General features: G+C 37.5%; 3 protein-coding genes across 5 annotated transcripts; 1 reads left to right on the top strand and 2 right to left on the bottom strand.

The window, feature by feature from the left end:
* Positions 1–1,370: 1,370 nt before the first annotated feature.
* On the top strand, positions 1,371–4,669 carry LOC128673837 (cuticle protein 18.6-like). The gene is made up of 4 exons (XM_053751969.2): positions 1,371–1,500; positions 2,030–2,215; positions 2,642–2,872; positions 3,653–4,669. Exons 1-4 carry the CDS (start codon positions 1,489–1,491, stop codon positions 3,770–3,772), a joined length of 549 nt encoding a protein of 182 aa, XP_053607944.1. The 5' UTR covers positions 1,371–1,488; the 3' UTR covers positions 3,773–4,669.
* A 1,610-nt stretch (positions 4,670–6,279) lies between these two features.
* On the bottom strand, positions 6,280–18,857 carry Ttc26 (Tetratricopeptide repeat domain 26). Of its 2 annotated transcripts, XM_053751621.2 has the most exons (14): positions 17,887–18,857; positions 17,586–17,717; positions 16,469–16,652; positions 16,275–16,330; positions 15,740–15,915; positions 15,285–15,344; positions 14,344–14,490; positions 13,014–13,137; positions 12,118–12,297; positions 11,320–11,517; positions 9,386–9,541; positions 8,450–8,556; positions 7,882–8,006; positions 6,280–7,464 (listed from the first exon to the last, which is right to left on the bottom strand). In XM_053751621.2, the coding sequence occupies exons 1-14, from the start codon at positions 17,887–17,889 to the stop codon at positions 7,385–7,387; spliced, it is 1,728 nt and encodes a 575-aa protein (XP_053607596.1). In that variant the 5' UTR covers positions 17,890–18,857; the 3' UTR covers positions 6,280–7,384. The 2 variants fall into 2 exon arrangements, with proteins under 2 accessions (XP_053607596.1, XP_053607597.1); XM_053751622.1 differs by lacking the exon at positions 15,285–15,344 and having other exon boundaries at positions 17,887–18,855.
* A 1,815-nt stretch (positions 18,858–20,672) lies between these two features.
* On the bottom strand, positions 20,673–24,925 carry LOC128673644 (alpha-(1,3)-fucosyltransferase C-like). 2 transcript variants are annotated; one of them, XM_053751625.2, is made up of 3 exons: positions 22,462–24,925; positions 21,383–21,675; positions 20,673–20,990 (listed from the first exon to the last, which is right to left on the bottom strand). In XM_053751625.2, the coding sequence occupies exons 1-2, from the start codon at positions 23,364–23,366 to the stop codon at positions 21,408–21,410; spliced, it is 1,173 nt and encodes a 390-aa protein (XP_053607600.1). In that variant the 5' UTR covers positions 23,367–24,925; the 3' UTR covers positions 20,673–20,990; positions 21,383–21,407. The 2 variants fall into 2 exon arrangements, with proteins under 2 accessions (XP_053607600.1, XP_053607599.1); XM_053751624.1 differs by having other exon boundaries at positions 20,673–20,993; positions 22,462–24,922.
* Positions 24,926–26,244: the final 1,319 nt, after the last annotated feature.

Here is a 26,244-nt window from a genome sequence, read left to right as displayed (position 1 = left end):
CTTTGCCCACGTGAATTTCTCACGGTAAATATGCTTTTTCCAGAATGCAAAATAGCTTATATCCTCGATACTTCATGTCGTGCTCTTTTATGATATAAAGGGTCTAAATATATGATACGGTATTACATTTAAATGGTCCGCTTTATCAGATCTGATCTGGTGTTAGGCCTAGGCTGGCCTGACGCAATACTTATCAGTGTTGACATCGAAACTAGATCTCATTGAATTTTATCAGTACCTCATTATGGACATTAAAATTTAGTAGGGGACATATATTGCCCTAATCAACCGGAGTAGGCACTTAAGTACTATTACAACTTATGTAGGCACTAGGTACATTTAAGTTCATGCTTATTACTTTTTTTCTCTATTCGTGTTCTGCTGATTAAAAGCCCTTTTTAAATTATTCCACTCAATGTGCAAAGCGATGTTTGGGCATAAATAAGGTAATAATAAAAAAATATTATATACAACTTCATTCTTTGCAGATTTTTCATTTCACCATACAGTGAGAATGATTGATAAGGGTTATTCATAAATGTGGTTAGAAAATATCCTAAAATGGTCGCAAGATACCAGAATGAGCAATGTCTGCAATTTTGTTTTACTTCTAACCGAGAGGTCTCGGGTTCGATCCCCGGTCGGGTCATGATGGAAAATTATATTTTTCTGATTGACCGGGTCTTGGATGTTTATCTATATATTTATTTGTTATAAAATATAGTATCGTTGAGTTAGTATCCCATAACACAAATCTCGAACTTACTTTGGGGCTAGCTCAATCTGTGTGCTTTGTCCTAATCTATATATATATTATAGAACTGGGAGGAAAGCTCTAGTTATAGAACGGGCGCCCGATCGAGAGCGCCAACTAATTGAGGGCCGCGAGTATGATGATGATCTCTCGTCAGGGATTACACCACGCACTTCCAAGGTGTACTTCCGCCCCTGTACTGTAAGATTTTTTATTTAGTGTACTGCTGCATAGAAAGAGACTGAGAAAAGCCGCATTAGTGGAATAGACTAGAGACTACAACATGGAGTTCCTGAAAAGATTCATTCAGGGCCGGCAACGCGCGTGCGCACCCTTGGTTTTATATGCGCGTCATGCAGGTCTCCCTATAGGCCGCGGTGACCACTTCCCATCAGGTTTTCTGTCTTTTTCTTTCCTGTTTGTTTACTCAGTAGTATGTTAAAAACAAGAAAAACCAAATTGACCGATTTCAGAGGAGAATACTTACATTCGTTTCTTGCGTAAGTTTTAAAGACTATCTACACAAATTATATGTACCCTTCAAGTCAAGTCTAAGAGTTATCGATCTAATAATGTTCGCTTAACATATCGCCATTAGCAAAAGGACATGCGTGCACAAATCCCGGGTTGCGAAATCTGTATCAGTCGTTAGTCTGCGCAAACGCAGGTTGTTTATATACTGCGCGTGAGACTCTGGTTTGGCACACGTGGTCGGTTGGACGCGAGCGACAGTCATGATCGCTAAGGTACGATTAAGCCCTAATTATAAATATTGTTATTACTAAAGTTATTATTACTAACAATATAAATCCTGGTTTTTAGTCTTGCGTGAATTTTAGTATTTTTATGAAATAACTATAATTTTCTGGGACAAAGGTTTTATTGGATTACAATGATTTATAAGTTTAAAAATAAATCTAATTTATCTATACCATATGAGTTTAGTTGCTCAAATGTTTGACCACAGCGTTCATTAAGGACTTATTTTTGTGGGGATCAACAGATAATTACTAAGTCCTGTATGTCCAAGACAAAATCTTTTTCAAGACAAAGGTTAAGCACCTACATCCAGAAATTTTGTCAGACAATGCAGCTTGGTGTTTTGGACGTTGTCTATAAGATTGAGACCTAATTCTGCACTTCATAGCTCGTTGGCACATATCATAGCATAATACCGAGTACGTATTATGCTGAGCCCTGAGTCCAAAGACCATGTTTGTGCACTGAAGTCAGGATGCACTGTATGTTGTATTGTTGTTTTTTTTCCTTTCAAAGTTGTTCACGTTGTGCATGGCGTGCGCGGCGGTGGCGGGCGCGCCGGTGCTTCTGGGCGGCTACGGCCATGCGCTTGCGCCTGCGTACGCCGCGCCTGCGTACGCCGCACCTGCGTACGCGCCGGCCATATCACACGCGTACGCCGCACCGGCTATTGCTGCGCCGATTGTTAAAGCTGTTGCTCCTGTAAGTATTCGATTAGATTATCATAAAAAAGGAGCGTTACGTTATTTGAATGCCGGGAACCATGTGAAATGGAGAGTGTAAGAAGGCGGACACTGGGCTCCGATATTGATGAAGCAACCGGAAAAAAGCGCTCAGATGAGAGATATTTCCTGATTGAAAGTGTGTTTCTTAATCTCTCTATATATTACTATATATTATTATGTACTCTACCCTAACTATAACAAACCAATTAAAGTCTATTTAAGGATAAATTTAATCTGACGTTGACTTTTCTATTATACTTCCAATTTAGCAGCATCTAGTATTTTTTCCAAATATTCACGACTTAAAAACGACTATTTTATAAACCGGACTAGGTACTTGATCACTTGACCACTTGATTTTTTTTTCTTCTAAATCTAGTTACACATTTTTATATACCCACAGGTAGTGCGAGCGGAACCGATAGACCCGAACCCAGCTTATAGCTTCTCATATGGCGTGTCCGATCCCGCGACGGGTGACCAAAAGGACGCGGCTGAGACCCTTCAAAATGGCGTCGTGCAGGGCTCCTACAGCCTCGTCGAGCCCGACGGCCACCTGAGGAGGGTCACTTATACCGCTGATAAGATTAACGGGTTTAATGCTGTGGTGGAGAGGACGGGAGGCGCTCATGCGGTAAGTGTATTTTTATCTTATGGTTAAGTGGATATAAGACAGCAGCCGAGGTTCTGAATGTACGGCTCAAAATTAAAACGTCATCTAGCCTATAAGGTAAATCATATCTATATTTATAAAAGAACAAGCGTTTTTTACTAATCAACGCCCAGCCTAAACCATAGAAGCTATAAACGCGAAATTTGGGCAGTAGCTTTAGGTTATCACCAATAAAGGTATTTTTTACTTTGGATGGCCAGATGTCGGTCTACTTGGCGGGTTCCCATCCTAGAATATTCACTTCATACCATACCGTGGGTGTTGTATGAGGCGACTAACACAGTGATAAGTCTTGACATGACAGCAACAACCGATCGGTCAGGCGACCAGTCGGCCGGCTGGCCACCGCATGTCGAGTTACCCAGCATTGACTTACAAACGTTTGGTAATAGTGGCGAATTTGGAATGAATTTGGGTAGGACGATGTGCTGTCAACGAATACTACTAAGTACGTCAGTACTTACGTACGGAAAATGAACTTGGAAACAAAAAATATCAACGCGCATCTATACAGTCGACTTGACTTACAAAGATTTTAAAGATTTTTTATGTTCTTATTTTTTGTTACCTAATGACATAGATCAACAAAAAAGAAAAAGAATTACAAAGACATAAGAAAAGAGATTTTTCGATCATCTTCGCAACAAGGGGTCAGCGAAAAAATTTGCATTAAAAGTTAGTATATTTGACTGTGATTTTACAGCCGATCCCTTTTTTGAACATTTGTTCTTATTATTGTAGGTAGCGGCGCCCGTAGCCGTAGCGTCGCCGATAGCGAAGGTGGTAGCGCCTGCGCCCGTAGCCGTGGCCGCTCCCGTAGCCAGGTACACCCTCCCCGCCGTAGCCCACCCGTGGGGCTAACCCACAGACCAGAAAACTTGCTGAAATGTTGACCGGGGTAATTTACTTTATATGGAAGTTATCAACCTTATGCGCTTTGATTTAAGGTTCAATATAGCTGTCTTATAAAGTAAGAATGTTTCAATTGGTGTTAAAATAATTGCGGGCTTTAAAATGTTTCTACGAAGTGATACCTAATTAAAATCACGCGGGAAAAATATTATTGTCCGTTAAAAATAACTGGGTGAGGAAATGGTTCAAGGAATTCGAGTATATTACCTTTAAAGCCATCTGTGATACATGCAGTCGATGGTGGAGTATTATGATAGAAAACACCATAAGTTGTAACAAGTATTTTTCGTAGATGGCAACACATTTTGTGTTGGCGGTGAACGAGTCAGTTTTATGATTTTTTTACCGGGACGAATGGGTATTTAACTGCCAATAGGCGTATATTTAAACCTACTTACATCTATTTATACTAAGAAACTTTGGTAAATATTACGTGCATGACGAGTAATCGTTTTGACGAGTAATTTATTTCTTATATCGCTTTTTCTATTTGTCTAATAAAAACGAATCAGACTGGAGCTAAGCAGGAACGTGTAAAATTAGGTTAGTATTCGCTATGTTAGCAGTTATATTGGCAGTTTAAGAATTGAGATTGTGTTGTATATCAAAAGGTGCCATGTATTTCTAATGAAGGAATAGATTTACGAGTTTTTTTTTGTTAAGTTGGTATTACCTCGCTCAACACAGCTGCACTCACCCGACTTCGCCTGTTGAACGGTATTATCAATTGTTATATTAGCTATTTATTACGTACTGCTTTGACTGTTGCCAACGGACTTGATCATAATGTATCATGAAATACATGTAAATATATTTTAGTTGTAATAAAAATACATAAATGCAAATTTTGCAGTAATTTTTTGTCCGTTTCATTTCCCCCCAATGCTATAGAGTTTGTGAATACAAGTTTATTTGTTAGACAAATTAAAAAAAACGCCCGAGTTTCAATATTCATTTCACCGATTTTGATCAAACATATCTAAGAACCAACGCATAAAAATTAGCTAAGTATATCAAATTAAAAAAACCGCATCCATATCGCTTCACCAGTTGATGAGCTACAGTCCCACGTTCACAGACAGACACACTTAGCGGTCAAACTTGTAACACCCCACTTTTTGCGATTTCCCAAAAACGAATGGAGTAAAACGTGATTCATTGTAAACTATTAGGAAAAGCATGTCCACGTCAAACAAACCTAAAACAGAGCTCAAACAGGTTTATAAATATTTAGCGGCCGAATTGATGCCGTTCTCGTCCAACTTGCAGAAAAACTAAGCAGTTTATCTCAATTTCGATTGGGCAATACAATACTTGGAATAACGGCACGTTCTCAATAGAGCAGTAATAAGTAAGGTTGTGTTTAATTAATTATATAATATTTTTTTTAAATCCCCGGGGCGCCTCTGAAGTTTCTAGAAAAGAGCTTGACGGTTTTCAAACGGCTAAACGAACATTTTTCCATCATAGCTAAGATCATTATCGATTAAGTTCTCTTACAAATAAAAAAAAAACTAGATCAAAATCGGTTCAGCAATTTTAAAATAATTTCAAGCAATCGGTAGCACCATACCACAGAATATATAATACTTCCAGTAGCTATGCCAACTTTGAACCTTCGAACATAAGATCGTACATACATTTTTCTTTCATCGCCCTTTGCCACTTTGTATAAAATATCTATAGAAACTCGAGATAGAGATACGTTCAACGTATAACGTCCCTTCTTCTATCGTCGGGGGTTAAAAACAAAACTAAAATCTGAGATCCATACGTATTATCTTTCTCACTCTAGATGGCAGTCTGTACTGCTCTTGATCACTAAATAATTTGTGATTTTCTTAGAAACTATTTTATAATCAATTTAATTTGCCAATGTCCGCGCTTAGAGAAGACAAAGTAGGAAAGCGGACCCTCGCTGGCTTAACGGCTGAGGAAGAAACTGGGAAAACCCTCATATAAGAAAGAGATTCTATAATTTAATTTTGAAAAAAGTTGCGTCACTCTTTGTTGTTGACGACCTATCACTCAATATTTTTTTCACTTCCCTCAAACGGAACCACACCACTAAAAACTTTGTTTGATAGCATTTTTTACTTACTTAGCTGTGCGCGCTCTATCGCGCAAAGCTGTCTACTCGGATACCGGTTGACTTAGCTTGGCTCAGATAGGTAGTATATCCTTATAGCATGTATGAAAGGTCAATTAGCAAGTACAGAAAAATAAAGATGTGACTGACATTCGTATCTCCAATTATAGATGTGATTAGGTAATCAGTCTCTTACTTAATAACGGTGAAATAGAAATAACAAACGACCAACCATACGATAGTTGATTTTTATATATCGCTTGTTATTTTTTGAATTAATAACTGTAAAGGTAACCTATTTACAAAGTAATATTGGTACATCTTTCTCCATATTTAGCAAAACAAACGAATATAAAAGACAAATGCGATTATTTCAAATCATTTAATCACATTAATTCCTTGAAGTGAAGTACATTAATCTATTCTATATCAAATACATATAATAAAACTATAAGTGGGCTATGTCTGTCTGTACATAGGAGATATCAAAGAAAAATAATTGTGGGGGTCTTTATGGGACTAATAGAAGCCAAAATATATATATTTTATGAATTTTTGTCTGTCTGTTTGTTCGGGCATCACGCAAAAACTACTGGATAGAATTTGAAGTGGTTTTCACAGCTGTAAAGGGATAGTCTAACTTAAAATCTGGTATAGGTTTAATCGCGATACGTTGCTTAGAACTCGAGATATTGATTATAATAATTATTAACACGCGTTAATTTCGTGCGTCTGCGCCGGGTAAAAGCTATAGTTACATTCCGAAATTACAAAACTGTTATCTTAGGTATGTCTTTTAGGTCTGATAACTGAGCGTCGGTATAAAATCAGAGATTATCGCATTAGATATCTAGTGTAAAGTTTTTTTCATTTTAAGGCGGCACTCCACTTATACATTATTTTTTGTTCAAAGTTCGACAAAGTATTATGTAACTTTGTCGAACTTTTTGATGGCAAGAGAATACAGAGGAAGTTAGGGGAGGCTTTTGGCCAGCAGTGGGATTATGTAATTCTTACTGAATCAAAATCAAAATCATTTATTCAGAAATTAGGCCTTCACAGGCACTTTTTCACGTCATATTCTAAATTAAATGATGTTTACCAAAGCTACAAACTACAAGCATTTCGGAACGACCTCTGCTGAGAAGAAATGCCGAAAGAAACTCATTCAAACAGTGTTGGTCCCTATAAGCGTGAGTCAGCCATCGCGAAGCTCACAGTAGAGGGAACCTAACGTCCTCTGTAACAAAGTCCATCTCAAAAGAGAAGAAAACAAATGAGAGCTCTTGTTCACTTGTATGGTAACACTTAGAACCAATTACAACCATCCGATTTGGTATTGTAATGGTGAAAAATTATAGTTCATAAAATCATTTTTTATTTAAGACTGTAAGTAGGTAATAACTTAATATTGGACAAATAATTTTCTAAGTTGAATTGTTTGTCCATATGATGAGTAGACTCCTTCACAATCAGACCGCGATCCTGTTCTGCTGAGCCCACTTCACGATCGGCCTCACTATCTGATCCGAGCGAGGGTGGGCCCGGGACCCTGCCATACAAAAAAAAGGAAAGATTTTACAAAAATGAGACTCTTTTCACCAGCTTCAGTCAGTCGTCAGAGTGATCTTGTTACATCGAACGCGTAACAATAAATATCATGTCCGTGCCGTAAACCGTTGAGAAGTTCTTTTGTTGGGAGACTATATTGGGCGCACTATCAGGTTAGGTATGTTTATCATAATAAGGCATTTTGTTAAGGAAATTGAAGGCGCGTGGAAAATTTAAATTCTGTAGGACACGCGAAAGTAGTCGCGATATATGATGCAGGCGGGCGGCGTTCTTAAAAAAATCATATTAGAAGCCTCTAAAAAAACTGGAATAAAATCTGAAAACAGGGTAAGCAACAACGCACTCAACGTTGTGTAAGCCTATATAAGAAAGGAGAATATGAAATGAAACTGTTTACCTTTGAGCAGAGCGAGCGCGTCCCTCAAATCAGCCGCCGCTTGGTGTTTCCCGGCCGCCGCCGCCTGCGCACACCCGCACACTGCTCCGCGCAGCCCCTCCCACATCTCTGGACCCCCGTCCAGCCTATCAGGAAACGGTTTTAACGGTTAAAAAATCTCAGTTAAAAAGTCAGTACTTGCCTTGGAGCCTTGGCAATTTATAACTCATGGACCTATGGCTGAAAAGCTGATCCCTTTTTGGCGCTTAGGTACTTGTAAAGTTTATAATTACCTACGTGCTTTTGGCTAAACTAAATAGAACGTTACTTCGTCCGGGACTCGAACCCGGGACATTTCGCACCGAAAGAGGAATACCCATACCACAAAAACAACGAGCGGCTAAAAGGAATATACCATAACCATAATGAATTCAATTAAAATATTTGTATACCTCCTTAATAGAATGTAAAAACATCCCATTATTTTGTAAGGACTTAGAGGACCGGAAAATCCAGGACCAGGATCCAGGGCCGGAGGAGTTAAAAACTATAAAAACAAATCCTATGCGAGAATCCATGACGCCCTCACCTGTCGAGCATGTGGAAGGCCTTGGCAGCCACCAGAAACTGTCCCATGCGGTAGCTGTCATTGGCCACCAGCTGCAGCAGTGCGAAGCTATCCGGCGTGCCTGCAAACTGGGGACAAAGTACATGAGGAAATGGGGAAAACAATTCAGTCACTGTCGGTGTCAGATTTATGTTCAAGACGCATAAAGGCAAAACGATAGTAAGATACTCATCTGATAGACAGAGAACATTTTCTCAAAAGGCTACAAACAAAACTACTGGCATTTCGGAATAACTATTGCTAAGAAGAGACTCATAACGTCTCGTGTGCGGGAACATAACACAACAAAAGTTAAACAATAAACAATACATTCTTGCAACAATCAATGTTGGTATCTATCATGCCAGAAGGGCTTACACGAAGAGTCAAGAGTCGCGAAATTCGGAGGTCAAATTTAGCAAGATAGATTGTGTGACAGGTTGCTAGCCAACGTCTATTAGAGGAATCTGCAGTTTACAACCCTTTCCCATAATTGATATTTACAATATTCGCTGGAGGAAAGTGCAGTATTCTATATTATTCTTCGCCCCCACGCCAGCATGGTAACATTACTTAGTTGGATAGTTATGGAAAGTTATTTATGGGTGGAAAGAGTGTCAATCTGTAAATCAGTTTCACAAATTAACTACATCCGCGAATGAAACTGCACGTGTCACCTAGCCCTGACGACGTTCTTTCTATACTCCCTAGCAGGCAAACAGGCATGCGGCCCACTTGTTGGTAAATGTGGGTGGGGCTGCAACGCTAACAAGCACGATGCCCACTTTGTGGTCTAAGATCTTTTATATCAAACTGGAACACAACAATGCAAGCAGTGCTGTTTGGCAGTGGATATAGATAAGAGTGAAGTACCCGTGCAGACGACCTTTGATTTTGAACAATTTCCCACCACAATACCTTGACACAGATCTCCCAGGCGAGATGGGCATCCTTGTTCATCACGTGACAGCGACACAGACACGCCAGGTACGTGAAGGAGCTCCGAATGGCCTCGTCCTGGATGCTGAGGAGACACTCCTCCGCTTCCCGGTAGAAGCCTGTAGCCACTTTTGCCTGGAAAATAAGAGGAATGGCGTCTATCTGTTGCCTGCAACTGTGCCCGCAGTCGCCTTCGCCATATTTAACTTCGGGTCGTTAACTATAAAATTGTTTGGTTTGTGAAGACGTGATAGACAGACAGATTTTCGCATAGTTATAATATTAAGTGTCGATATTAGTATGGATTACAATTACCTATGACAGAGAGAGATAAACTGACATTAGCAGTAGGTAACACATAAGTGGGTCAGGTTATCAGCTGCAGACAGACCACAGATTCTCATGAACAGTACCTACGATGTCTATAGTAAACAGATCTTACTCATGCAAACATAATTATCTATGAGAAAACGTACCCAAGTAAGTACTAGTAATTTGTCACAAAAAAATATTTTTTACTTTCAGTCACAAATTTAATCTACGTTTCTACAATATTATAGTCTCTACCAGCCACTGGCTTCCGATGAAGTAAAACATCGCGAGGAAAGCTGTGCATGATTATATTGTTAATAAGGCATCTCTGGGATTTATAATTAGTAATATAATTTATAATTATATTTGCCAAATTTCGTAAAATTAAGTCGATCAAGGTATTATACCATTATACATACAGAAACTCTTTTGTGCGTAGTATACTCGAGTATGCTTCCGAATTGTGGAATCCTCAGTATGGCGTATATATAGACAGACTGGAGGGTATACAAAAGAGATTCTTAAGATATTTTCCATTTAAATGTAAAAATTATCTTCCTGATTATTGACTCATAAGTCAAGATGTAAAAAGTATCACTTTCTACAACTTTCTACACGCAGGAATACCTCTGATTTAATTTTTTTAAACAAAATATTAAATAATAAAATAGATTGTTCCCCTTTGCTTAATGAAATTACTTTTAATGTTCCCTACAGACGGTTAAGAAATTTCCATCCATTATATGTACCTCAATATCACACAAACTATCGTAGTAACGCTTTTATCTGCAGAGCAAGTAGGCAATATAATCATCTTATAAACGACTACCCTACCCTTGACGTATTTGCGACCAGTGACTCAACGATTAGGCGTATCGTAGCCGATACTTTTTTCTATTCTGAAAGTTATTAAGCAGTTTGCAGTACCTATGTGATTTTTATGATGGTGTCGAATTATGTTTTCTTGTTTGCGTCTGGAACGTGTAATTACGAAATTTAACAGTGAAAACTTGTAAATGGCTTTATAGTTATTTATGTTAGTGCTTATTAACTTGTTCGATAGCTGTAAGTTTTCTTGAGAAATAAAAATAAAAAATAAAACTGATTGATTACTTAGTTCAGTATTTAGGTCATTGTTACTGTTACTAGATGTCTTATTGTTACTAGATGGCGATTGCCAATCGTAAAGCGATTTTAATAAAATTTTGAATGAATGAAAATTTATTGTCATAAACTTTAAACACCACAAAACAATATCAAACAAGTAGATAGAAATCAAATTATTACAAGTTAATTTGAGTAAGCAGAGTCAGTCACAAGTCACAACGCTGATTTTCAATGGATAGGTCCATGTGAATGAGTCACGGTCGAGTGTGACATACCTACCTTACATATCTTAGACAGTGTTAACAATGATTACACACTCGATAAGAAAGAACGACTAGACTTTTGATGATTAGCTATACATAACTAGCGGCCCGTCCCAGCTTCGCTCGGATAAAAAAAAAACATAAACGCGGCAAAGGATTTTGTTTTATAATAAGGATATATGGATGGTTCAATAGCGCTTGAAGCAACTCGGGACTTTGGACAATGCTCACCTGAGCATAGTTGATGTTGAACGTGTCATCGTTGACGAAGAAACTCTTGATGGAGTTGAGGTAGACCAGCACCTCCTCGAACTGGGCCGCGAGGAAGTAGGAGGAGGCCATGCACTGTCTGCCTGGGATGGTGTCGCACTCGGACGCCGAACTGCCGACCAGGTGGAAACTCTGCTGCGCAAGCTTCATTTGTTCTTCCTAAAATTATATTTATCATCATATCGAGTGTGTTATTGCTAACACTGGTGTCAGATTTTTTCAAGTCGCCTAAAGGCATCTGACATGACTTTTACGACTACTTACCGCCATTCAGTGGCAGAATTAAAATTATATTTAAAGTGATACACATCTCTCTCATATGAACGTTTTTCCGGTTTCTTCCTTAGTCGCGTCAAAGCTTATGGTCAGCTATTACCGCAGCTATGGTCAGCTGCGGTCGTAAATTTAATTATCCCAGAAAAATTGAATAGACGGCGCTTGAAATGGTTAGGGTTTTAAATTTGCGCGTTGTTGTATTTATCTAAAAAATGTTATCCAAATTCAATATACTGTCATACAAAAACTCATAAGATGGAGTACCCGCGCGTGACCCCCCTTGGCGTTGCTATGGCACGCCTCTTGAAATATCTGAGCTAAAAATTTAGAAAATAATACAAAATAATTCATTGCTTGTGGATTATTGGAAAACCTATAAGAATTCTAAAAATTGTACGTAACCCTTCAACTCGCACTTGAGCGGTATTTTTGGTTGTTACTCAATACCTATACATGAGATGAAACTGAAGAAAGCAAACTTACATCTCCAGTTTCGTTGTAAAGTCTCACAGCCACAACCGCCCTCAGGATGTAGTGCAGCGGGGAGGTGGGCTGAAGCGGCTCCAGCAGTTCCCTGGCTTCCACCGGCTCCCTATTCCGCAGTCGGTACCCTGCTAGGTTCAAGCGAGCTTCAGGGACAACGTCCACCAGTTCAGGGAGTACCTGAATAAACAGCATATTTGGTACCTCCATGTTCTTTTTTTTCTGTTTCCATCCAAAGTTATCTTGCGATCTGTGTTTGATCTAATGATTGACTGGTAGAGAATGCCATTTCGCGTTAAGTCGACATTTTATAAGTATTTGTTGAGGAAATATTCATAAGTACGAACTATCTAAGGACATCATTGTCAATGCCAGGTCCACACTGTTGCCGAACTCAGATCTGACACATGCCGACGTGAATGCGTGAACATTGCGTAGTTAGCATGAGTGCTTTTATTTACCCCAATGAAAAACCAGCAATGTATATCGAATCCCCAAAAGTTTGGAAAACTTTTCGTCGACAGTGTGGAGCCGGCATAATAATTCAATTCAAATTTTGCAATATACTATATTCCTTAAATAAATAAGGCTTGCGCTTATTTATTCATGATCAAATAGGTACCTACCTAGTTTCTTTTATGTTTCTTCTGTAAATGGTTCAAGTTCATTTAGATAGATGAGCTCCAAGATATTTTGATCAATTGACATACATTTTTTTATTTACTCGTACGGTTGTGGAGATCTGGGTCAACGAAGGAGCGGAGGCAAATAATTTCACGATATTTTACGAATTATAATTTATTTTAGTTTGCAGAAGTTGTTTGGCAGACGATCTCATGTAACCAAAAAAAATATTTAATTTTTTTATGTATAAAAATATACAGTAAACAATGTACCTTCAGTGCTCCTTCTCCATTTCTGAACACAACAAGATTGTGCTTCACCAAATCCTGTCCGAAGGTGTGTTGCTCGGACGAAATCTGCTTCAGTTCATTCTCTGCTGCTTTGCCGTTATACAGTCTGCAATAAGAGTCAGAGAAACAATTTTTCAAGCCGCAGCGACTCTCGGCTCCGACGCTTTACAGCTGAGAGATAGTTCAAGATTCCTTGTAAATGTAACTATATTAAAATTAAGACATTATGTTGGTAATTTTGTTATTGAAAAATATTGCATGAAAGGGTATTCAGTTGTTGAAACTCGCACTTAAATTTACCGTTCTTGTATGTCTAGGTACGTGTACAAACACAGATTTAGCAATAAATGCTTTTGACTATGACTTCTTCTTCTTCTGTAAAAGCAGTAAGCATCTTTTTGTCACGTTTACATAAAAGCCGAGGTCGTGGCCTGACACTATGTTTAATAAATTCAAATTCAAATCATTTATTCAGAAATTAGACCTTCACAGGCACTTTTTCTCGTCAATATTTATAGTTATTTCTCACAAGCTACAAACTACTGGCATTTCGGAACGACCACTGCTGAGAAGAAATGCCGAAAGAAACTCATTTAAACAGTGTTGGTCCCTATCATGCCAGATCGGCTTACCATTATTGTTTCTTACAATGTTTTTTTTTTCCTTTCTAATAATATATAAAAGTACATAATGTACATAGTCAAAAGGTATATCAAAACAGGTTATGATTGTGATCCGAGTGCTGATTATAATATATATATATATATATATAATATTAAGATTATCGTATATTATATATCATGTTCACACACTAGATTTTATCTAAGATAAATAAATTACAGACTTTAATTGGAAATTACTGCTGTCATAAATTTTTAACTATATCAAACATTGTAGATTTTTGATATAGTTAAAACATTTGTGTATATATAATGTTATATTTACGCATATTTACTTTTTTCATATTTTTGTTGTTATTCTGTTCTTGTTTGTGTATCTATTCCGATTTTGGTTTAATTAAAAGTTACACGAATTCTAGTAAGTGGTTATAAAGGTATAATACCTAATCCCTGTTTTTAAAATGAATGATATTATCGTCATATTTTTATCCGACATTTCCCTAAACCTTTTATCGCTGGAAAGTGTCATGATATTTCTCTCGGAGGAAATTCTGCCAAAAAATGCCCCTAGTGCTGATATATTTTCATACCCGCATTGGACATACATTGCATTGGGATTTAACTAGCTGTCATGTGCGATTGCGTGTTGCTAAATAAGTAGGTTAAACTAATTTCCTCATTTATCTACTCACCTGAATAGGTTGCATGCCTTCAGGTTCCCAGCTACTGTGGAGGTGGGATGCTGTGCCAGGTACACCCCGAGCACCTCCTGCGATACGTCATAATAGTCCAACTTGTAGTAGCAGAGCGCCACGTACACATTCAGCGCCATGTATTGACTGAAATGTTACACTTTCTTGTTGACTTTTTAAACTATCATATATTCTTTTGTCTACATAATGCTTAGATATTGAACAACTTTTCGTATGAAATAATCAGCTGTTCGATACAAAATTATTAACTTGAAGAAAATCTATTGAAAAACTGATTATTTTTTCGCGATTTCGGTGTTGCTCACATACGAAAAGTTGTTCAGTATACTAAGCTGTGTAGCTCCTTTAATTTTTCCTGAAAGGTCCTACAGCTGTTCAGCTGTAGAAGTATCAAAAAATCACGCAATTATCTGTCCACTCCATATCCTCCTATGGATGTCGTACGAGACTAACATGGCCTTGGCAGCTGATAGGAAACAATAGCATTCCCGAGGTGGGTTGACGTAAAATAGGTGGCAAGACTCACTGCCGAAACCTCAAAAATTTTAGGTTTATTTTGTATTTAGCTTTGTGGCGTCACAACCCTGAATACAACCGGCACATGCAACAATGAGTAAGAGAATACGAGAAGCTACTTACGTTACGTCATTCATTGATAGCGCTCGGTGTCACTGCGTTTGGGAATTTTCTATATAACTTTAAACGCTTCTATTTTTTTTACTATAAACATGATAATTATAAGAGAACATGTATTTTTTATTTGTTTCCTCGAATAAAGCTCAAAGGTTCAAATTCAGTATTGAGCTAGTTCTCTACTTAAGATCATGATAATGAAGGTCAAAAGCAAAACTACTGTTATATTTAGCTAGGTATAAAATCTAAACTACCTACATACTATGTCGTAACACGTAGCTTCATACCTAGGCGAATGCGACAAGGCTTTTATCCAGTCCATGTCATCTTTGTCATATCGTTTGTATCTGTAATTCAATTTGACTGTGAATACTCATTTCAGGTCAAAATCAGGGCTTTTTACCATGATTTTATTTTATTTTACCATGATTGCACCTCTAAAAGAACTATAAAACCTACGTGTGTGTGGTGTACGGTCGGTATGTAAGTAAAATCTGCAAATGCTTAGCCCTCAAGGTAATCTTTCTGAAGTAAATACCCTGGGATATCAAAATCACATACTGATGTATTATATGTTGTCAAGGAAGACGTGCATGCGTGCTAATGGTCTGACTACCAAGGATAGCGAAAACCGTGCAAAGTACAGAAGAATAAGTAAGAAGGAGGTCCTTGGGATCCGACGCTTTACGGCTGAGGAAGGAACCGGAAAAACGCTCAGATGAGAGAGGTCAAAATCACATACCGCCTATCCAGCAGCAGCTTCTTGTACACATCAATGGCTTCCTGGTAATGGGCTCGGAGATAGTGGACGGAGGCCAAGCTGAGCTGGTCTTCTGGCACGTCTCTAAGTGAGGAGTGTGCTTTCATCAGCGAATCCTCGTCTCCGCGCTTATGGGCCAGGTGGAACAATAGCCTGGTCTGGATATTCAGGATTTAGATCTTAACAAGAAGAATTAGGTTTCAATTAATGAGATACGCATGCACAGAAGCCAGATATATCTTTGTACACACCCTCTCTCTCGCCCAAGTGTTTTCCCAGAGCCCAGGGTCCGCTATCCTGCTTTTTCTTCCCCACTTCACATGATGTTCGACATACTTAGTTGTTAAATCATTGACACGTATATCATCAACAAAGTTTGCCCTTTCTTCGTCTTCGTCGTCGTCTTTCGACACATTCCCAGTAAAGAGTGCTTATTTTTTTCTTTGGAGACGTAGCCATGTGCATCAGTGTGTCCTTATCACTAAGTATATGCATATTTTATTGATTTAATATTTACCTTGAGAGCACACTTAGGTGATTTATCAATAGCTTCCTGAGACTCCTTGTACATTCCTGTAAGCAATCAGAAAATGCAAATTGCTGTATAAAATTTTTGTTCACGGCTTATTAATATAATCAAGAATCTCATAGATATAGACATATTTAAGATTTAAGATTGATTTAGGATTTATTATTTAAGATTATAAATACCTAAGTAGAAGTAGCAGACAGCTAGGTCCATGTCTAAGTTGTCCAAGATCCTTGTGTCCAAATTGTCCATGGTCTTGACCCGTTGGTACGCATCCAGCGCTCTCCGGTAATCGCCCAGGTGGAACCAACACCAAGCTGACCAGACCTCCGCCCACACTTCTGTATTCCCTTCGTGTTTCAGGAACTGAAACCATTGTAACTTTGTTCACTTATTGAATTGACTGCAAGTTGCAATCCACATATTCAGGTAACACAGTTGAACTGGTGGAAACCAGACAGAATACACATACAGCATTAGTACCTAAGGAAGATATGCGTGTCAATGTAGTGAAAACTAAGGACGACGAAGACCGTACAAAGTGGAAAAGAAAGTGGTAAAACGGCTCCTGTGCTCAATCCCAGAATAAGACTCACAAAAAAGAAACAGTGCTTAAACGGCTGAAGAGGCAGGCGGAGATACGCTCAGACGACAGAGATAACATTCTTCTTTTCGAGCCACGCAAGGGCATGTTTTTTACGTACAATCAAGTGATTCAGTAAACAGTTCCAACAAAACAATTGAAAAGGCAGATGCCAAGACCACTAGATCACATAGAGGCTGACATATATTTAGGTTTAGATATTAATTTAAACGATTCCACATTTATACCAGAAGGCCTACCATTAAACATACAAACACGAAGCACATTAGTAACGTCCACATGTTCTCTTTTTCCCATATCGTGTACGCATCGTGTTGAAAAAAAGAGAGGTGGACGCAATGAAAAATTGCAAATACAGCTCCTATAGATGAAACATAATAAAAGTGAGCTACTATATAATATGTAACATGTAAACTAACATCAATAGATGAATTAGAGAGAATAATACAACAGGTATTATTCTCTCTAATTCGTCTATTGATGTCAATCCTCCAACTGTAAATACGAACACAAATCCAAGACTTCATAATATAGATGGATTATATGTAATTTGAGTTCCGTGAAGAGTAGCTAATCAACAATGTGTTTTGTTTCATGGTGGCCCCCGAGGCCTTTAGTAACTTTTAATTTAAATACTGTAACTTTTTCGCCGAATAAAGTATTTCTTTCTTTCTTAATCACATAATAATCATTACCTCCAGCATAGTAAGGCCGCCGACATAATCCCTCTTTAGAATGAAGTCCTCCAGCTCCGGAAAGCTCCTCTTGGCTGAGCTGTTGCCAGTGCTGGCACGGCTGTCAGTAGCCGGCTTGGACCGGGAGAGAATCTGTCAATCATTCTTTTTATTAACTATGTTTCATCCAAGTCGCAACAAAATTTGATTATGTACAGAACAGATATTGCCAAAAATCACATTGATATTGTTATATTTATTTATTTCTATTTTTATATTAAAAATCACATTAGTATGAATTATTATAAAAATACACACTTACCATTTTATTTATATATGTAAGTCTTTTAGTCAAAAATAAAATTATTTGTTATTTAACATTAAAGCGCGCTTATGTTTACCAAACGCGTTGCCATGGAAACTATCATAGAGTCTAGTATTCTTCATGGCTGAGGGTCGTGGGTCGTGGCTATTATGTGGAATGTAACACATACAGTAGTGGAGAGCAGGTTGCCTCACAATGTTTTCCTTCACAGGAGCAAGTGGTAGTTTAAACTTGAATCAAATTGGTATAAACTTTGGACCTATTCTTGAACCATTGGACCGCCGCTGTTTTTGCATGCATAGTCATTTGTTTCATATCGATTGTGGTATTGCTGACACTGGTGTCAGATTTTATTCAAGCCGCCTAAAGGCACATGCCATGACTTTTACGACTACCTACCGACATTTAGTGGCAAATATAATCGCCAAACACGAGTGAACTAAACTGTGAACCAGTGTGCAGGTGTCTTTCACCAGAAGCAAGTGACGCAATACAAACTCCGTGGCACGGGTCATAATGAACCTGGGGCCCGAATCTCACGCAATCAAAGTTTACTTCATCAATTTTATCCCATTTTTTTCGATGGTTTAAGTATGTAATATAAGTATTTACAGATTAGTGAGTCTCTGGGCGACCTTTCGATCACAGACGTCTTTAAACCACTGGACCACTGGACTAGGACCCGGATAATTTATTTATTTTTTGGTGATCTATGCTGTTTGTTAACCCTTTAAAAATTCTGAAATATTGATGAAAAGAACTTCGATTGTAGACAGAATCAGGCCACTTTGGGCTTTATAGTTGTTGCCAGAGCCGAAGGTATCAGCGCTCGAGTCGCGTGACCTAACAAATGAGGTGTGGTGTGCCCTCCATTAGGGGATATTTAATTAACAAGGTGGGTGCGTGACTCAACCAGTTAGGCATACCGTTAGGGTGGCCAGATGGCCGGGAAATCCGGGACTTTCCCGTGTCCAGTAAATTTCACTTTGCTGCTTACTGGAATTTACAAATACTAGTTATTTTTCATGATGATATGAAACCAACTGGGGTTTCCTTAAAAATTACTTAAAAAATTGAATTACATTAATGTATTTAGTACATCTTAAAGATAGTAGTTAAAGAGATTTTTACAAAAATAGAACAATGCGCATAGTGCAACTTTGCCATTTACATCTCACCATCGAGTCGACCTACAGTGAGACGCAGCTAACCAATCACAGTATGCCATTGTGACGAAACGAAAACCACACCGCAATGTGATTGGTCTCATTTCGAATCGGTTCGATAGTGAGAAGTGAAATGCACCTATGAAGGCCTGCCACGAAAACGTACAAATACGTAGCACATTACTAACATACATAGATCAACAAAAAAAAAAAATGGTCACTTACGTCCACATACTATCTCTTTCGGGAGAAAGAGACAGTATGATACATGATATGGGAATATCATGTACGCGTCGTGTAAACAATCGAGAACACGTGGACGCAATAATGTTTTATGTTTCTGGGTAGTTCTAGGTCGTTTAATATCGGATACCGAAATTCTAATTTCGTTCATGTCTTCAGAAATGTACAGGAAATGATAAGCCTTTATCTGCAACCATACCGTCCCATAGAGCACTGTTCTCAACTGGTGACATGTGGACATTATTTGCAGCTACAGTTACGGTTACAGTGGACTTAAGATCTATATAAATCTTGCAAATAAATGATTCTATTCTATTCTAGAAATACACTATCGGCTAAAAGTTTTCTGTAAATAATATTAATAAAAAGATTACACATTAATCATATCCATCATAGCCAGATAAAATAGATACCTACCTAGTTATTGGGTTATCGCTGGATTATCGTAAATGATAACAGAAAAAAGTTATTGTGCGTTTGACTGCACCGTCTACCGAGGTTACCTAACCTAAACTGTTGGGTGATATTTTTGATAATGGTACTTACTTTTCGAGTGCGTTTATTGCTACTGGTGTCAGATTCTACTCAAGTCGCCTAAAGGCATCTGATATTACTTTATACGACTACCACCGCGTCTAGCGGCAAGTAATAACATACATCATACTGATGTTCTCCTTCTCCTTCAACTACTACACATGAGTCGATTGGTTTTAAAACTCATGTGGCACGAGTAGGATTCGAACCTGGGATCTTTTGGTCACAGGCGGGCGTCTAAACCACTGGACCACCACCGCTTCAATTTGATAATAATTATCAACAACCACAATACCCAAATATTTTTAGTTTTATTTTCTTTATATTAAAATCACATACAGACATTATTTGCAGGGTCTTTACAAGTAGGTATGCATTTTAATTTAGAAATTTGCATCCGGTCGAGATGAGCTATAGTTTAAGAAACATAGTTTGTTACTTTATAATTTCGAATTTACTAATACTAACTAATACCTATTTGTAATCAATTTATCTCATTTTCTTCCGTATCGCCGGACATCTTGAAATGTTGGGGAAAAAAGAAAATGATGTACCTACCTAATTATCAACGTAAGTTTTATGTTGTAAATGTAATGTGTACGTAGGTTATTGCAATATAAACTTCGATGGCAAATAAAGTTTCCAATTCGCGTTTCACCATCGAATCTTTCCGCAGTAAAACGCACTCGACCAATCACAATATGACATTGTGACGCGACGTTGAGGCACCCATGGAATTAGGGAATTAGTAGGTACTTCGACGAAGTACCCCACCGTACCGTATACCAAAGTACCCCACCGTTACTAATGTAATTGGTAGTTATTTGAAAAAAAAAAAACAATATTGAAACTATATATATTTTGGCAACACTAATTGGAAATTATTATGCTACTATTTATTACTTATAATGAGTATTTCACATTTTGATAACTTTCAGATGAATAAATTAAATACTACTTCTATCAGATACTCCGATTCCATATGTTCTTCGCCGTATATTTCAGCGCTGACCAATTTCTCTGCAATTTTTGGTTCAGAAATCTCTTCGGTTCTCCGTGGTTCAGCTTGCTAAGCTATCCGTCATACGTCCCCACTTCTAGTCAGTTCTCAGTTTCTATGGAACTGTTCAGCTAAATAGACTCGTTTTCATCACAGCACTGCTGCAATCAAAGAAATACCTACTGATCCATTTGAAATGTACGGAACTCAAACAAAGGTATGTACCTATGTGGTAATAGCGAGGACTACGTTCGCGGAAAACAATATTTATTTGCAAGTACACATACAATTATCTATTGTAGGTCTAAATCCATATAGATATACATACCTATGTATGCAATATGTATTGTAGTTTCCCTGTATTATCTGTTTATCTATTTTGTGGTGTTACAAGAACACTTATAAATATTACAAGCTTGTTTTATTTTTTTTGTTTTCAAATAAAATAATACCTTTCATACCTTCATAGCCCAATCATTGTCGTTTATGGTAGGTACTTAAACAAATATTAATTAACGAATGATAATGTTAAATAGTGTAATACACGTACCTATAGGCGGGTACGTCGAAATTATTTAACAAAATTTAGGCGAATCCCACCACTCTCGAAAATTTCCAACTACTGAGTTTTCTCTGAATTTATCTTCATCGTTCAGCAGCTTGCAGAATGCGCAGATGTCATCAGTGTCCGGACTCTCATGTCTGCCGTGGTAAGAATAATGGTTCTTCCATCTAAAATAATCGGCATATTTGTCAGGGTTTCTTATTAACAAGTCAATTTGCTTTGCGAGCGCCTTTGGACCTAACGTTCTAGCATTCAAATACATTCCATCTGGCATGAATCTGAAAAAAAAACCCAACAAACTAAATATTATACTCACTTATAGTACTAGAAAAGTAAAACTAAAATAGTTTTAAGGGCAATTGCTTTCTTAACACCGTATTAATAATATTACTATGTCAATACAAATATTTCTATTTCAAAACACGTATGTACAGTTAACAGCACATCAAGCTACCCAGCATGAACCTCTATGGCGCATGGAGGCGCGGGCGCCGTAATAGAGGCGAGTTTGCAATTACTTTGTGTAGGTTGATGTGCTGTTCACTGTATACAATAATTATTTAATTTGATAATCATTGACTTTCGGAAATTGTAGAATAATATAATTTCCCAGGAACAGCGATATTTAAACAATAGTATGTGAAGGTATGTGATGTACGATGTAACTAATATCTGTTTTGTTATATCATATCAAATACTATAGTTGATGATCAATTTAGTTAGAATAAGTATAGTTAGGTAGACTATATATATGAGGTAGGTATAGGTAGGTATTACTACGCATTTTGGATAAATGGCCTTCTAAGGAAGGAGCGTGGCCTTTAGCCCACCTTAGATTTAAGTACGATTAACTGTTGAATTTAGGTACGGTTAAGTTCATGGTGGTGAGAACCCTTCATACTTATAGATCAAGACTATTTTTGTCTTATAAAAGGCGTTTCAGACAACTGAAATAAGGACTAATAGTTTTGTCTTCTACACTATTCTCTTTATCTTCTATAAGTATTTGTAAGAAAACACTCATTTCTTTTACAACTATAATCTTTGTTAACGTAGTTAGTTACCTTGTGTAATTAGCCTCTCCATACACAATTGGAACAGCATTATTTTTGAGCGCAGTCAACAGTTTTTCAGTAACATAGTCCACACTGTATGAATTCTCGAATGATAAATAAAAGTAATATTTCTTTTTAATTAATTCGAAGCATTTTTGTGTCTTTTTGCGTGGGCATGACAACTTACCGCACTTGCCATAGATATCGACTGTATGATTGTATTTAGATAATTCATTTCGAAGTTGTTCAACGAATTCTTCTCGTTTACTTTTCGAGTGACAGTTGGAAGCAAACCAAGCCGCTGCTATGGTCTTTGACTGCAAACTATTCTTGAGCTCACTGCTCACAGGTGTCATATTCTCCACTTTCATCCAGTGCATTATCTTGTTTGGACCAATGACATTATCGTGCATGTCACGAATGGCCATATACTCATATCTGCAATCCGAGTCGAGTCTGAAGCTCCAGGTCCAATTGAAGTAATTATTAAATCTGTCTGAACACGCCGGGTAGTAATGAGAAGATTCAATACTAGAAAATACATACTTTTGATCTGGAGATCTGTATTTTGGAAGTTGTGAAGACTTGTATCTTGTAGCTTCGGACATAGCAAAAACAACTGCATGAAATTGACCATAGTTTTCAAAATAATTTCTATCAGCCGTCACAAAACAATTAGTGTACGAACAGTTCCGTTTGATGAATCCACTACGTTCAAGACCAATGAACACAAAAGGCTCTGTTTTGGGGGAAGTCCACAGCAAAATATATTTCAAATCCGTTTCGTTAGATTTAAGGTGAACATATTGTATAACATTTGTATTATTGTCACTTAAATATTTGTAGATAAAAAAGAATACTGCTGTTAAAAACACACATACGGTAATTTTGGCGTACTTTTGATACACTCTCATTATTGGTCAGCTAAATGTGGTGCTCTCGGCTGTCACGGATCGCACTATGACTGCGGCGATAGACTCCGAGCGGCAGGAATGTCTGATATAGGTAGATAGGCGACGCCGATGGACATGACGCATATGCCCCAAGGTTATGAACGAGTGCCCAAAATATAGCTTCAGTATCAGTACTGTTAGTCCAATTTTTTCCTACTCAATGTTACACCGGTTGTAGGTCCTGTCTTTTTAACTTTTTTGGAAAAAGTAAATTAAGAGTTTGTTTAGACTTAATTAGAAAAACTAGTTATTACATTAAACATTTTAAAAAAATATAGAAAAGTATTATAGAAATGAAAAATAATTTTATTTTTCCACAGCACGCAAATAATACAGCCCTCCCCGTTTACTAAGCCGTCTTTACTAACATTTCATCATGAGTATAGCTCTTTTATGTTCGTCTTTGGTTATAGGTCTCCTCCGTGACTCTTCGACTTTCCTTATCCAGTCGAGTACGTTCCTCAACCCTCCAGCGAACTTTTCCTTATGTGGTCTTTTTTGGTCTCCATTCTAGCATATGTCTGCCCATCACCACTTGTATTTTTTTTTTACATTTTTATTTACACTGTGCTGTCTCTAGTCACGATAGTTGTTTTTTGCCAGAAATATACTTTAGAGATAGCCCTGTAGGTAGGTCTCTTTATGATCCCGTAAGTCATGTAATGCTTCATTTCCGAACTTCTAATAATGAGTCATTTATTTTAATTGCATAACTATTTATGTAACATTAGGTGGACGTAACTCTACAATGCATTATCATGTCATAACTACATAGGTATACTAATTACCGAGCGAGCGAAGCGAGCGGGGTCTACAAATCAACACAGACAAAAATAAATTTTTTGTATGTATGTAAGTACCTATGTACCTAGTATGTTTGTAACGCGATAACTTTCGAACCGTTGGTTTGATTTTGATGAGATTTAAAAGGTACCTATGTTGAATCTCTAAATATACACAATTTTATAAAAACTCATCAACAATTTGTTGTGTTCGCGAGGTCAAAGTTCATAACGGTTATGACCAAAGTAATCCGTAGCTCCGATTCGCTTGCAACACTATGTATAGGTAAGTAAGTAAGTTTAAATAATATTATAAAAACTAAACTAATTATTTGAAGAGTATTAAATTTAATTATTTTTAAATCTGCTAATTAAAAAATAGAAACTATGTGGATATATTTAACACTTTTGGACCGTTTCGAAAAAGGGGGTGGTGTTTAAAATTCTTCTATTAATTCGTTTCTACGGTCCAGTTTGTAATTACTTTTTTTTTATATTTTGTTTATTTAGTTGAAGTATTTTATCAAATAATCACTTGATTAAAATAAAATACGTTTTGTATAGGTATTCACCATGTTCCAAGTTCAAAATACGCGAGACTGATAAACCGGCAAGCATGAATTCGCTTGGCAGCGCCGTCGTCGCGGGTATGGAGGCGCCATGCGACATCTCGGCGCCATGGGGCGACTCGCGACTGACGCCCCGGCTCGAACGACCACCATAAAATTACTTTTCAGGGTTCCTCAATGAAGAGAAGATCGAGACATTGCATAATTAACCGAATTTGGTGATATTATTTTTCTGCATCATCTTTAAGTTAATTTTACATCGAATTATTCACACTATCTAATACTAATATTATAAATGCGAAAGTCTGTCGGTGTGTTTGTTTATCTCGCTTTCACCGCTAAAAAGTGACCGATATATATACTTATGATATTATAAGTGGTCACCACAGCCTATCTATGCACAACTGGTACATTAACTAAGGGTGCCACACGCGCGTTGCCTGCTTTGCGGCCTGCTTTGTGGCCGGGCGTTTTTGTAACAGTATCCTGTAATTACATTGCTTCTCTCACTCTTCAAACCAAGAAACTGCAATGCAAGCTCTGTTGTTTAGCGTTGTAAATTTCGGTAAAAAATGATTTTCGAACCCTCTGTATGCGATTCAGACATGCGCTTGTCGGCTTTTCGAGACACCCAACCCACGCAATGTAGCGCGTAGGAATGGGGAAGGTTGTCGAGAAAACTAGGTTGGGAATTAATAACATTCAGTAATAGGTAATGTGAACAGAAATGATCAAGCACCTGAATAAATTAAAATCAGAGCCTAATTACATGTTATCAAACTATTTCAATTATCTTTTCTCAAAGAACTAGGATTTTTAATTTCTTTTCTGGGTGAATTTCACGACTGTTTGAACGCAGCGTGTAGCGTTTCATTAGTTGTCGCATATTTTTTTAAAATAAAGAATCTATTTTTATTATTAAACATTTATAAAAAGTACATTACTTATTTATAAAATAGGATAATTAAATTGATTACAGTGTATGGTACAATTTAACACTATAATGATAATCCACGGCGGCGTTCAAAACGCTCGTAAAATTCACTCTTTGACACTTTCACTAGCTATCCAGGGGCTAGATGGGACGGTGCCCCGGGACCCTCAAGCTCAAGGGCTCCTCGAATTCGAGTTACAAACTATGAATTGAACTAATGAAAAATTGTATTCTCCCACATTTGGAATATAAACACCAGATTCCGTGACTTTAATAATGGCAACGTATTTGAAAAAACAAACAAAGGGGTTCCGATTAGTAGTAGGTATAGATAGATCTGGGGCAGCGCTCCAGAGGTTATTACAGGTTATTCCAACCACAAACTTTTTGTCTCGCGTTAAAACAGATTCGTCGTAAAACGTATATTAAAGAAAGTGGTATTATATTGGTTTTAAATTCCATACCCATGAGTGCTCTACTAAACCCTATTTGGCGTACCTATTGCTTGCATTGCTGTATCTCTGTCACAGGACTAGATATTTTCTTTTATTTTC

The sequence above is a fragment of the Plodia interpunctella genome, chromosome 11, assembly GCF_027563975.2.
Source record: "Plodia interpunctella isolate USDA-ARS_2022_Savannah chromosome 11, ilPloInte3.2, whole genome shotgun sequence".
In the NCBI taxonomy this organism is placed as follows: domain Eukaryota; kingdom Metazoa; phylum Arthropoda; class Insecta; order Lepidoptera; family Pyralidae; genus Plodia; species Plodia interpunctella.
The sequence above is the reverse complement of the archived record's forward strand: the minus strand, read 5'-3'. Positions and strand labels throughout refer to the sequence as shown.